Genomic DNA, 13448 nt, shown 5'->3' with positions numbered 1-13448 from the left:
GAAATATGATTAAAGCTTTGCGAGTTCGTGCTGCCGGGATCTGATTTTGTGAGAAAGTTACATCAGATGAACCAAACTATCATATTGCCCAGATCGGTCCGTTTAATACAGAGCGACAGAAAAGAAACCAAGCATAAAAGCTCTATTCTTCTGAAAATGTTGCTACACATTACAACAGTTGAAATCAGTATGAGAGACAGAAGTGATCTCTAAAAACATTTTAAACTTACTCTGGATACAAATTACTTTTTCAAAAGACACTCATTTTAAATCATAATTGATCCAATCAGAAAGATTAACTGAAGAAAGCTGAATTCAAATACCTTGAGACATTTCTAAGATATACGATACAAACGTTGGCTCTTTATGTCAAAACACAAAGCAGGACGTTGACAGGTACACCCACATTATTACTGGATAGGCATAACTATTTCCAATCCATCCCTATTGAAGTAACTCTAAAACAGTTTAATAAATGAGATAAATGGATTTTGAGATTGATATAAGGGGATAAAAAGCCCAGAGTCCAACACAAAAGAGAGCAAATAGCCAAAGAGAAAGGGGGTAGGTCACTGCCACCCCTACCAGATTAATACAAAGCAGCTCAATTAAAATCATTGGTATTCTGTTGTAATATAGAGGAAAGATTTGGAAACATCACTGTTAGACATACCATCAAAATCTGTCTTTGAGAGTAGAAATCTGTATGACTAGCCATTGAACAATTGATTAAATAAGATACTGGCTGAGTTCAAATTCTTATTGATATTCATGAAAACTAGAAAACAACAGGAAACTTCTTTTTTTTCTTTTTTCCCCAAAAGAAGAAGAGCTGAAACTGAACTCCGCACAAGCCAAACCGCCTCCACCAGCTCACGTCTTTGGAAATATTTGTGCAGGCAGAAACTGGTCAGATATCTTATCAGCCCAAACATTACACAGAGCTGTGAGAAGAAACACGGTATACACTGGAGGAAACGCAACGGGCAGATAATTTTCTTTATTTTTGGAGTTGCCTCAGCTTTATTGGCGGGAGATAACGTGACAATTATCTCCTAAAGACTATGTGGGCAGCCTATCGGAAGCCTGTAACACAAAACTGACTGCAGGCCAACCCTCCAGCAAAGACAAACTAGATAAATCTAGTTATGGAGGAGAAAAGTAGGGAGAGAATATGACATGTTGCTTAATTTTGCTGATTGATAATCAACGGGCATAATGGAATGTGTTTTATATTGTCACATGGAAAACAAGTGAAATATGAACTGCATCTTCATCAACAGATTACTTAGTATTATACCTCGGTGACCAAATGTTTTTCTATTTTTTCTCTTCTGTTTATATGTTTTCTTCATTAGAAAGATTTAAAAAAAATAATTTAAAAAAATTAAATACTCGAAAGCTAAGAGAAATATGTTGGAGGATTGGCTTCAAGGTTTTTATCTTGGATTGTGACCCAGAAGTCACACACATATTCACTTGATTTTAAAAACAAACTTAGCTGGCAAAGAAACAGACAGGTGAAATTTGGCAGCGGAACCATGTTTTGACTGCACCGCTTACGCTGACAGAGGTTCCAATTCTGAATCATCAGCTACTTTCACAACGCCGAGCAGCTTTCTAACTACTGGCTGGCACACAGTTGGAATCATTTTCATACACCTTTCAGCATCTAATTAATAAAGAAAATATAAGAGGCATCCCAAGATGCATTTCCTCCAGTCAAAACAAGGAGACAGGCCTGTCAGAGACAGAATAGAGAAGTTTTACCGCGCTGCAGATGGTAAATGGTCCTCCATTTTAAGAGCGCTTCCAAACTACTCTCCCACTTACTAACAGTGAAATGTCTCCCATACCAATCAATTAAAAAGTGTTATTATGGAAGGCATTTTGGCATGTGATTAAAAAATGGGAGCTTGATTGCTAAGGGAGTCGGAGCCAAAGACCCTCCAGTAATACTTGATGGGGTTTCCTCAGTCGCTCTGCAAGTGTTAAAGTACATTAACAGTTTCTACTACTCGGCTCAACAGGAGCACAGGCACCCAGCAGACTGTCAAATCTCTGACACCCATTTAATTGAATGATCCCAAAATCCTTAACACGTGTGCTTGCGCGCACACACACACACACACACGCACACACACACACACACACACACACACACACACACACACACACACACACACAAGCGCACAAGAAACTCTGAACCCCTAACCTCCACTATGCCGTTAATTCTCCCCCGGTGTGAGGGAAACTTAATGATTGTAATAAACCCTGCTGAGGTGGAGGCAAGTTCTGCTGATCCCAGAGATTTCCTGCAAATTGCCTTGAGTTAATTATTGAGCTGCATATACATTTAATAAGCATTCCCTCAATTTGTCTTTCGCCCCTAAGGACACCGTGTTGTGTCAAAGATGATGTGCGAAAAGAGGAATGGGTGTTGCAGAGCGTGGCTTTGGGAACACGCGGCCCTGCAGAGCCGTGGGGCAGCAGCTGCATGCTCGATGGGCAAACTCTGTGGCCAAAAACTGACACCGTCGCCACCGCATGACAAAGACTACATCTAAGCCACATCACATTGGGTCACAATGTTACAAAGGGACAAATATTTGACTGTAGGGTACTGGCAGGTTCAGAAACCCTCACAGATTTGAAGAGACCATGACAACAGTGTAAGGACTATCCAAAATCAAATAAAAAGATGATTGTGTTAATCACAGGAAATTAAAAAAAAAAAAAAAAAGTAAAGTGAAAGTGGTTAGGCAAAGCTGGGAAGGAGGTACATACTTGTTGATTTGTGCCAAGAACATGCCTTTAAGAGCGTAGAACTCTGCCGTCATCTCCTTGGTAAAGTACTTCAGGTTGGTCGATTCGATCACCTCTAAACCCTAAGAAATTGAGACGAGAGGAGCATTTCAAACAAACAGCAAAAAAAAAGAAAAAGCAACTATGCAGCACATGAGATACCCCAGCCTTTTGTTTTAGACAGTTCCATAATAACAGACAAACACAAACAAAGTGCTCACTGGTCATTAAGAGGTAAGAAAAAAAAGTGTTACGGGAACTAAACTTCCATTACGGTGAGTCTCTGATTAGGTGTCTCCTATGTACTGCTGTGACAAACGATGTGTAGCAGGAGGAAGAGACTGAGAGAACGAGAGATGAGGCAGAAAGAAGAGGGAGACAGAGAGGAAGAAAGCAGAGTGTCCACTGGCACTTTTAATGACTTGTGGTGTGCGGAACAGCTTCAATTAATCAGAGAACTCTGTGGGCTGAAGAGCAAGCTCCTGAGTTACAGTCTCTTATAAGTCTCACTACTATAACCCGTCACATTCAGCCGGGCCAAACCATTCTTTCTACTTTCCACACAAAGTAACCCCCGTCGGAAGACTTTTATCTAAGGGCATCAAATGTGTTTAAATGAAAAAGGGGTAAATAAGTGTCATGTGCACAAATAAAAAAAATAGAAAACACATTAGGAAGGAATAGATTCGGCGATTCCAAATTTAGCCGAGCAGAAAACCGCGAGCTTCAATCTCACCTGCATGCATTCATTCTTGCCCATGACTCCGGCCAGCTGCAAATAGCACTTGACCTGCTGCCTAATCTTTTGGAAGCAGTCAACAATGGGCACTGTAGGGATGGTGTGGATACGACTGAGGATATCCAGAGCCACGTTCACCAACCCCTGGGGTAACAGAGTGACATGGTTTCATAAATACCACAAAAAAAAGAAGAAACTTAAGAATTACAGAGCCTGATTTGTTTTTAACTGAAACAGGCCTACGGTATCAGCCTGAACCATTACCTGTTTGCGACCTATTTTGCCATACTGAATGATGGCAGAGGCGGAGGCGTGAACTCCCAACATGGCATTGTTGTTGTTCGGATCATGTTGCGTGTTCGTCTCGTACGCCGTCACTATGGCTGTAGACAAAGAAAAACGGGGAACATCTTGATTTTTTTTTTTTTTTTATACACAGGTGTTATTGTTGACAAAGATGGGATCTTCTAGCGCTCTGAAAGCTCTGCTGTCATAAGGCAGAGGAGGGCACTGGGGACACCAAACATATTGAACAGTAAATGAGGCATGGCGATGAATTTCATCAAGAAAATTCCATTTCACTTTGCATTTGAAGGCTGTCGTGTATAAATGAAGTGGATTTTATTGGCAGGGCGCAGCCGAACGGCGCTATCATTATTTCAGCCCTCACAGGGCAAGTTGGAGCTCAAGTTGCTTGAGACATCACATTTTGCAGTGGCTGCCTCTGAATGGATTCAAAGTCACCGCTGGAGAGAGCTTAGCAGAGAGCAAGGTAAACATGTGTGTGTGTGTGTGTGTGTGTGTGTGTGTGTGTGTGTTATATCCTGTAGAGAAAGAGCGTGCTTTAGAGAGGTGACATTTGGATATGCACAGACACCCTGAGGGGGGTTCTGAAAAAGTGGCCTTTGAAAGAAGACCCCTTCCAGGAACTGATGGAAACCAAAGCAGCAACCTGAGAGTGTGTCTGTATGAGTGTGGCTTCCTGCAACACATGCACAATGCCTAAAAAAAAGAGCATGTTACTATAATTACTGGTGTCGCATTAGGAGGCAGGGCTGTAAGAGAGTATGCCATACCTTGGTAGTGGTGTTGGCGCCACATGAATATGCTGCTCCAGTGGGACAAGTCATCAGAAACAATGGGCAGTCGATTCCTCCAGGTTTTCACCACAGTCTTCATGTCATGGAGACTGGTGTTGCGGCCCAGGTTTGTGGGCTGGAGCCCTGCATTAATCTGGGCCGCCTCTTGCAGTTCAATGATCTGCTGTGCTGCCTGGGGAGAGAAGATCTTTAAGAGACTCCTCCCGTCTTTTTTTGTACCTCTCCTACTGCATAAGCACTGCGAGTTAAACCATTGTTGCCTCGCACCTGCTCAACACTCCACTTTAGACATTCGCTTAGCTGAGTTTGAGTACAAACAAGTGCAAGCTGCTATTAACACACTGCATCCATCTGCTCAACATCCGTGTCTGGATATTTATCTTACATTTAAAAAATTGTTTGTTTACGTTCTGCTTTTTTGGTCCGTAACTGAAAACCTTTTAAGGATGATTCAGGCTTGATTCAGGATGTTTTCTGTCATGCAATCGAAAGCCTTTGGTTCACATTTATTACAAAAAAAACCAAAAAAAAACAGGTGTAGGTTGTATGAGAAGTTATATAGTTGTAAAGTGGATATGAGGTGATTAATTACATGGAAAATGTAAATCAGGAGACTGGTGGAAAGAATAAAAAAAAAAAACTTAAAGACTATGTTAATGGCCAAAAAATGATGCAAAACTATGCGGACACAATAAGGATAATAATGCGGTAAAAATGGAAACTAAATTGGCAGGAGAAAAAGAACTGCTACAGTAGACAAAGATAACGATAAAGGTTCCCTCCTCCTTACTTAAGACTTATACTCAACTATTCCAGGGGTTGAAAGTCACCACAAACCGATTAAAGTAGACATACATTTACCTCCAAACAAAAAAAACAAAAAAACACACAAAAGCAATCACCACCTCAAAGCACATAACCTACCGTGGAACAGAACATCGTTGGATTATCAACTTTTTTGTGGCAAATTGAATATCGCACACATCTTTTATGTTGGAAAGTCAGAGCTCCTTGAGTTTCTGTGCCATCAGAATCATTTTGCAGGGCACATCATTTTGTCTTCCTACATTACTTCAATAGCTAATCTGCTGTGATGCGTTGCCAAAAAAAAAAAGTAAAGGAGGTGGGAAAATGTGAAAACGATAAGCGAGGGCTTCTATCTCATTCTCTGAAAAGAAGCCTCATTGATTGGCCCAGAGCAGGATTGTGAACATATAATCAATCATTCCATTATAACTACTCATCAATCAATATTAATGCCAAGCCCCGTAATCGATAGTGAGGGTGATAATCCATCGATCGTCAGTTACTGCTGAGGGCCGGGATTTGATGATAACTCGATTCAAATGGTATCTGAAGCCCAAAGTATTTGCAGAGTCTGGGCTTATCAGTCTCCATGGCTCGTGGAGTCTCGAAGTTGAAATATAGAGTTTGGAATGGAGATTTACAACAAATCGCTTGGCTGGGCAGAGGAAGAAATGGCTTGTTTTCCCTTGCCTGGGGTAAATAATTGGACTGCACATATGCAAACACACACGGACATGTATACTTTCACACAATAACAAAGAAAATAGTCACACCATTCAAATACCCACTTCGACTTAAGTTTCAGGTGCCTATCTCATTTGATTTAAACGTAGCTATGTTTGATGCCAGAGACAAATGAAGGAAAGAAAAACCTAAAAAACCTAACGTATTTACTTTTGTATGGTTTAGGGCCAGTGCCTTATCCTTACTTTACTCAGCTGTTTGCACTTTATGCTGCACAGTTAAAGGATTGTTTGTTTCTACAAGCTGCATATTTCATTAAACGTTTAATGAACTATCATCTTAATTGTCTATGTTTTTAGTTAGCATATACCTCAAACACTTCAAACTGAAAGCTAATGATGTTTATACAACAGCAGCTGCGTGCTGCTGCGATAAGCTGTATGTTTTACATTCAATTTATGTATGATCCGATTAGTCGACTAATCGAAAAAATAAATAAATAAATAAATTTTAAAAAATAAAATAAATCGGTGATTAGTCGACTATCAAAATAATAGTTTGTGGCAGCCCTACACTACAATATTTTTCACAATTATCCACTAATATCAGCTGATGGCCCATTTCCAAACTTCATTCAGACCATCCCATTCATCATGTAAATGCAATTCGGCCGCAGGTATTTAATCAAATACTATCTGATGGCTGGAAAGTAATTACAGAAATTCTAAACTACCTCTCTTTCTTCTTCTCCCTGCATGCCCCCCCCCCCCCCCCATCTGTTCCCTCTCTACCTTTTTCAATTATCAGGACCAAAGTGTGCCTTTTTTAAAAAAGAGAAAAAAAATGTTTTATTCTTTTTCCATCTTTGCCCTATCCATTGTAATCTCTTATGGTAGAATCAAAGAAGCTTAAAAGGTTTTTGATTTTTTTTTTTCCCCTTCAATCATCTATCTCAATTTTACAAAATGGAGTGCGAGAAGCAGATAGGGGGCCCGTTATCAGAGTTGCTCAACAGCACAATGGCTCAAAGCTGCGGGTGATCTCTTGACATGCATCTCTTCAAGTACTTATCACAATAAACTGACTTCCCCTTTACTAATCTTCTTGGCTTTAACAACAAATCAAAAGTCAGCCTTTTAACAGTGAAACTCGTGCATTTCGAATGCTGACCTGCAGTAGTGGCGTGTGCACATGTGACACAATGTGAGGCAGCCTCCTCCACTCCCGAATGGCCAGGCTAGAGGCCAGCTCTACCAGACGCTCTATGAAGTTGAGCTGCTGCTCCTCTGGGTTGCAGATAGCCAGATAGCCACGGTGCATGTTCACCTTCCAAGTCATCTCCTTGGGACAGCTGAGCTCCACCTGGAATTTCCCATAGTATGTTAGTTTCAACATTTAAATAATAACAGAGGAGTGGCTACACAATATAGATACCAACGACTCAATGTAATTATGGGATCGTTTTAACTGGAGAATAAGAAGGCAATCTTTACCATTCATTTGAATATTCCACTTCAGCTGCAAGCCAGCAGCCGACTTTAAACATACATATATACATATATATATATATATATATATATATATATATATTACTATAACATAAATATCATTCACAGTGTTGTACAGGCAGCTTTGCTCTTTACTCATCTGAAGAGATTTAAATGTAATACGCGTTTTCCATCAGTCTTTTTTTTTCTCTGCAATCTGCTTTCTTCAAATATTTTCAAGAAATCTACGGCTCTCGTGCAAAATCTCTCCATGAAGCCCGACAGAAAAGATGGGGATAAAATGTTGCCCAACAAAACTTTTCTTTAAGGCGAGCGTGCAGATTCTATTTCCATTTGAATTTTCTGTGTCCCTTTAGACAAAAGAGAAAGATGAGTCCATGTAAAATTGACTTACATGACTTGACATATAAAATACTGCAGAATTATTTATTTTTTTTTTTTTTACAGATCTTTGTAACTTCAGAGATATATATATAAAAAAAACTAATTAAAAAAAAACTACTCTACTCATGTGCCATCACAATTCACTAGTACGAGAGTTTCAGTGATGCATCAATTATCGTCAGATACTTGTGACGCAGCCCAGGGGAAGCCGTCACTTGCAGGTGAAACAGATCACGTTGATGCATTCAGAATTAGTGGCGTATTCACCAGAAACGGACACAGTTGGCGTTAGTAGTGAGTGGTTGTCAAGCTGAATTGGGCACACTCTTCACCGCACTGTGATGTGGCAGCTTTAATTAAATGTAAACATCCGTGGGGGAAGGGGTCCCCCGTGCCATTTTCGTTGCATAATTTGCTTCTTAGATAAACACACAATTGTTTGTGGTTTATTTTGCAAGCGGTTTCAGCTTGACTTTTTTGCGAGTGACTAATAAACCTGATGAGTCTGGCAAAGAGGCGGAGGGGCAGAAAAGGTCCTGTTATTGATGAAAATGCTGAGTGCATTCACACTAATCAAATAATAGCTGCGGGGAGCCTCCTACATCACACCTGTGGTCCGCCGTTTACATTTTCGTAAGTCAGTGAGAGCGACACAGAATGAGAGATGGCCAGAAACGAGAAGAGTGAAAAGAGCAAGAAAGAGACAAAGAACAAGGATGGATTTGTCTCAGCTCTTCCGATGCTGGAGAAAATTACAGTGATCGGTCAAAGCGCACTTATCAGGGGTGACGCAAGATGAATATCCCGGAGACAGAGCCGCCCTTATCCAGAGCAGGCTTTAATTGAAAGCAGAGACATTTGGACTTCGCCTCTGAGCTGGTTAGCTGTGGCCAGGCAGGCAACTGAAAGCCTCGCTCTTCTCCTCCACCATAAAAACAAATCACCCTGCAGCAGATGCTGAGGTAATTATTCATGCACTCAGCTGTCATAAATATTAGCCGTTACAGCCCAAGGTGTGGAGCAAGGGACAGAGAGATGGAGGGCAAAGTGAAAGTATAGAGGGGAGTAATACCAGAAAGAAGACCAAGTAAAAAAAAAAAAGAGAGGCAAGGGAGGTTCAAAAGACAGAGGAAGGAAGGACTGAAACAAGGAGGAAGGGATATAGTAGCACTGGTGTTGCCATCCAGACAATTTAATTAGATGTCACCTTAAGACAGAGCGACTCGATGGATTGGTTCCAAGTCTCCTTGAAAGAGCAAAGCAGGAGTATTTGTTATATGTCAGGTCCTATCACACACTCACCACCCATCCACAATCTGTTTCTGGATACATGAGGCTAGTAAATTCACAGACCAAACAGATGGACGGCATTTCCACAGCTTTACAGCCTTCTCTCTCATTCTCCCAAGAGGTGTCGGGTTACGGAGGGGCTGGACACTAACAACTATCAAATTACTATACTTTACATCAACACAGGGCCTGGGCTGTAAAGACACTGCTGTACTGGATACAAGGGATGCAATGAAAAAAGGCAGCACTGCATCAGCGATTGTGTTAGAAACTATAATCACAATATTCCATTATTTTCTGGCGTATTCTTGGGGCGATTTTAGCCTTCAAGTGGCAAGAAGGCATTTTTGTGAATGTGTGTAGAAAAGCATACATTTCTGCATTTTTACATGGAAAAACTGCGCTCTCCTCACCTGTACCAGAGCCTCCTTCATGGCAGCCCAATTGGAAACTCTCCAAGCACATTCAAGCACCAGATAAGGGTTTGAGTGGCCTTTCGACTGGCCGTATTCAGTCAATGGTTCCCACTGGTTCAGCTCTTTGGAGCAGCTGGGGATGAAGACAAAAGAGGTAAGAATTTTAGAAAACCTTGAATAGTTTATGCCTTTAAATGTGTTTTAACAACAAAAAAAAAAAAACATTGATGTGAACCTTTTATGAGGCACGGTTACAGTGCATCATCATTAATATCAGTCTTTTTGCAGCCACTCTGCACTTATTGTAGTTTTATATTTCTGTTCCTGAAATCGTACCGTATCCAGTGGTCCTCCCACAGCTGGTACTCAGGAAAAATGGCCGGGGAGATGTTGCTCCTCTCGTGCTCTTTTCTTGCCTTCTCCATCGCTTTCTCATAACTTTCCTGGGCCTGAAGAGACATGGTGTGAAATTGCTCTCATGGGTAGCTGTGTATTCAAAAAACTTTACAAACACTTTGCCATCACACACGATGCTCTCACAGCAGCACAAACTAAATCCTTTAAAATGACCAGAAAGATGAACAAAGAGGATATGTAGTTGGTAAACACTAATATACAATCCATTTCAAGTTGACTGGGGGATCTACTCAAAGCTTTTTCCTCACCTGTTCAAAGAAGCCATGTTGCTCGTAGGCGATGGCGGTTGCAGTCTCTGGGAACTTGCACCTCTTCTGCCATAAGCCCGCCCACATGTCCTCCTCTTGGAGCAGGGAGTAGAGCTCTGCCAGAGAGTCCAAAATCTCCTGTATGGATGGAAAACATGTGAGGATGGAGGCAGAGCAAACTGGAAAATAGGCTGTAAACCCACTGAGACCAATTTGCTAATAAATATGGTTCAAACAGAGTAGGAAGCAAAATATCCAACTTAAATCATGAGGCTGCAGCAAAAATTAAAAATAAATAAATAAATAAATAAAAAATCAATCTCTGTACTTAAAACTGAGAGGGAAAATATACATAAGCTCAGCTCATTGAACGACTGAACAGAAAAAAAACTAAAACAAATTGCCTGCTGAGGTGGCGTGATGCTCTCCTGTTCATAGAACTCGGTGCTCTGCTTTGGTTTACTGTGCAGGCTGAGACCCTTCTCGAAGGCCTGCTGCTCCAGCATGAGAGTGGAGCGCAGCCACAGGTTGTGCGTCTTGCCCAGGTACTTGAGGACGCAGGGGCGGATGGGAATGGGAGGCACGCACTGGGACATGGCCTCCACAAAGCAGTTCAGGGCACTGGGCTGGCAGTCCCTTTGAGCCTGGTGACTGCCACTGCACAGGAAAGGACTCATCTCACCAGACAAAGCCTGAAGAGGAGAGAAGGAGAGAAGGAGAGAGAGAGAGAGAGAGAGAGAGAGATCATCAACCACCTATGTTTACTTGAGCAGTGCAATGATATGGCATATTGATAAAGGCATTTTGTTGCATGTACGGGATGCAACACGATGCCATTTTCCAGTAAGAGAACTGTGAAACTGAAAAAAAAAAAAAAAAAAAGCCGTAGAAGATAAGTGAGAAGACGGGAAAGGGAAAAATGACACATTATTTGAAGCCTTCCTGCGTGTGTAGACCACAAGAAACATGACGAACAAGTGACTCGTGATCCATCAATGTCTTAAACAAAAACAAAAACAGCAATATGACCATAAAGATATTAATATTGTAATATTAATTGACCCATTTTGCTTAGCTCTTAATGAATGCAACTTGTTGCATTTGAACATGTAAGAGCAATACAAATTCAGTGAAGAATACTATATATATATATATATATATATATATATATATATATATATATATATATATATATATATGTGTTTTATATACTACTTCAACCCAATCGGACCCTCTCAGAACAGCCGCACGTTTACAGAATAGATTTTAAGCATCATCGCTGGATTAGGGCAATGAAAATTATGACTGACATACACTGGTGTATCAGTAATTAATATAATTCCCACTGCCTGCTGACAGCAGTGAGTTCCTCATGCCTTGATAGTCACTTTAATTAGACTGGAAGTGGTGACAGCGGTATGCCAGTAAACTCAGAACATGCCTTTCCATCATTCCCCCGTATCAGTTAACCCAGGGATATGAAGCCTTAGGTGGTGTGCTAACCATTTTCACCATACATTGAAGCAATGGTAGATTAGAATCAAGAGCTAAAACAGTCGAAAGAATAAACATATGCAACATATTTTTGATCTCAGGTCGGTCATAGGAAAGAAATATTATTGAGCATCTTGCTGGTGGCAGCATCTGTCAGATGTTCAAGAGTTCAATCACTTTAGATGAAGGGCTCACGAATGAGCTTCAAAATACTCAACGTGCATCTGGTTTGTTCAACTCATTGCAGCTTAATTTCCGCAGCTTTCTTTCCATATTTAGCACGAATGAATCTGTAATCATTAAGCAGACCTACAGAAATGAGATGGCCTGGGATACTGCCTGCTTGGTAATGTTGTTGAGAAGATACAGAAAAAGATGAGCTTGTGTACGTTAAACACAAAAAGGGAAAGTCAAAGTGTGACAATATTGGGTATAGGGAGAAGACAACGTGTGTCTTGTCATTTTAAATAATCAAATAAGGGTTAAAACATGACTATGGAAAAAGCCGTTTATTCTGGATAATAATACGACTGGGGAGAAAAGTAAACTCAGTCAAGTAACAAAGCAACATGAGTTCCTTTCTCTCATTGAAGATTCACAACATTTGAGAATATAACCTCTCTGCTGAGAGAACTTCTCTGTGGTGGGAGCAATGTGACATGTGCCAGTAAATCATACTCACGTGCTGCTGTCGGTCTGACAGGATTTTCCAGAGGCGAGGGAAAAGCTGCACCCAGGTCTTTTCAGCCAGAGGCGTGGAGATGTGACAGAGCTGGACCAGGGCGTTCAGGAGAGCCCCCGTCTGATGAAAAGTAGAGAAACGTTGAAATCTATTACTTAGCAAAGCAGTCATTTGTTTGCCTTGCGTTCAGGACTTCTAAGTAGCGCTGAGAATGCCAGTGCCAACTTGGGATATATTTTTAAACATACAACAAATTCAATAAATCAAACAAATTTTAAGCATTGTACAGGCTTATTGAGGAAACGTACCTTGACCTCTCGTAATGAATCAAGAAACTTGTCGTGACGGTTGGTGAGCATGTGCAGTTGGTTGCCAGTGTCTCTCTCTGCCTGCTCCTTCGTTTTGGGAATAGCAGTCTGGTCTCCTGGTGCTAATTCTATGTCAATCTCCACATCCTATCAGGGAAAAAGAGCAGAGGAGAAAACATTTAGTCCTTTCCTCAGTTTCACAGTATGAAACATTTCTAATAGAATCATTTGACAAAACATGTGTTGGTGTCTATTGTGTCCCACCTCCTCCTTTGTCTCGCTGTTTTCCCTCTCACGTGGCTCCTGCTTGACATGAGTTGCCATGGCAAAGGCGGCACGGTCATGGCTGTCAGCCAGGTTGATGACGTTGGTGATAGAGGGAAGCATGGAACCCTGGCAGCTGGTGCCGATGATGGTGTTTCGTTCACAAACAGCCAGCAACAACTACGAAACAAAAGCACATGATAAATGAGACGTATGACAAACTCAAAGAAAAAAATAATACACAACTCGCTCTAGGTGTCAACAACACATTCTGTTTAATCCAGGACAAAAGGCTTGAAACG

At 41.1% G+C, this 13448-nt stretch overlaps 1 protein-coding gene across 2 annotated transcripts in view; it reads right to left on the bottom strand.

Moving 5' to 3' along the window:
* The window catches only part of trrap (transformation/transcription domain-associated protein), a 77555-nt gene that overhangs the window by 22467 nt on the left and 41640 nt on the right, over nucleotides 1-13448 (bottom strand). For both annotated transcript variants that reach the window (XM_075458088.1, XM_075458089.1), the window contains 12 exons: nucleotides 13147-13326; nucleotides 12883-13029; nucleotides 12575-12694; nucleotides 10803-11090; nucleotides 10399-10536; nucleotides 10070-10182; nucleotides 9731-9866; nucleotides 7306-7497; nucleotides 4621-4816; nucleotides 3809-3927; nucleotides 3542-3688; nucleotides 2788-2888 (listed from right to left, as the gene is read on the bottom strand). In XM_075458088.1, coding sequence (XP_075314203.1) covers nucleotides 2788-2888; nucleotides 3542-3688; nucleotides 3809-3927; nucleotides 4621-4816; nucleotides 7306-7497; nucleotides 9731-9866; nucleotides 10070-10182; nucleotides 10399-10536; nucleotides 10803-11090; nucleotides 12575-12694; nucleotides 12883-13029; nucleotides 13147-13326 — 1877 coding nt within the window. The remainder of the gene's footprint in view (nucleotides 1-2787; nucleotides 2889-3541; nucleotides 3689-3808; nucleotides 3928-4620; nucleotides 4817-7305; nucleotides 7498-9730; nucleotides 9867-10069; nucleotides 10183-10398; nucleotides 10537-10802; nucleotides 11091-12574; nucleotides 12695-12882; nucleotides 13030-13146; nucleotides 13327-13448) is intronic.

The sequence above is a fragment of the Odontesthes bonariensis genome, chromosome 23, assembly GCF_027942865.1.
Source record: "Odontesthes bonariensis isolate fOdoBon6 chromosome 23, fOdoBon6.hap1, whole genome shotgun sequence".
In the NCBI taxonomy this organism is placed as follows: domain Eukaryota; kingdom Metazoa; phylum Chordata; class Actinopteri; order Atheriniformes; family Atherinopsidae; genus Odontesthes; species Odontesthes bonariensis.
This window is presented reverse-complemented; position numbering and strand designations above follow the sequence as displayed.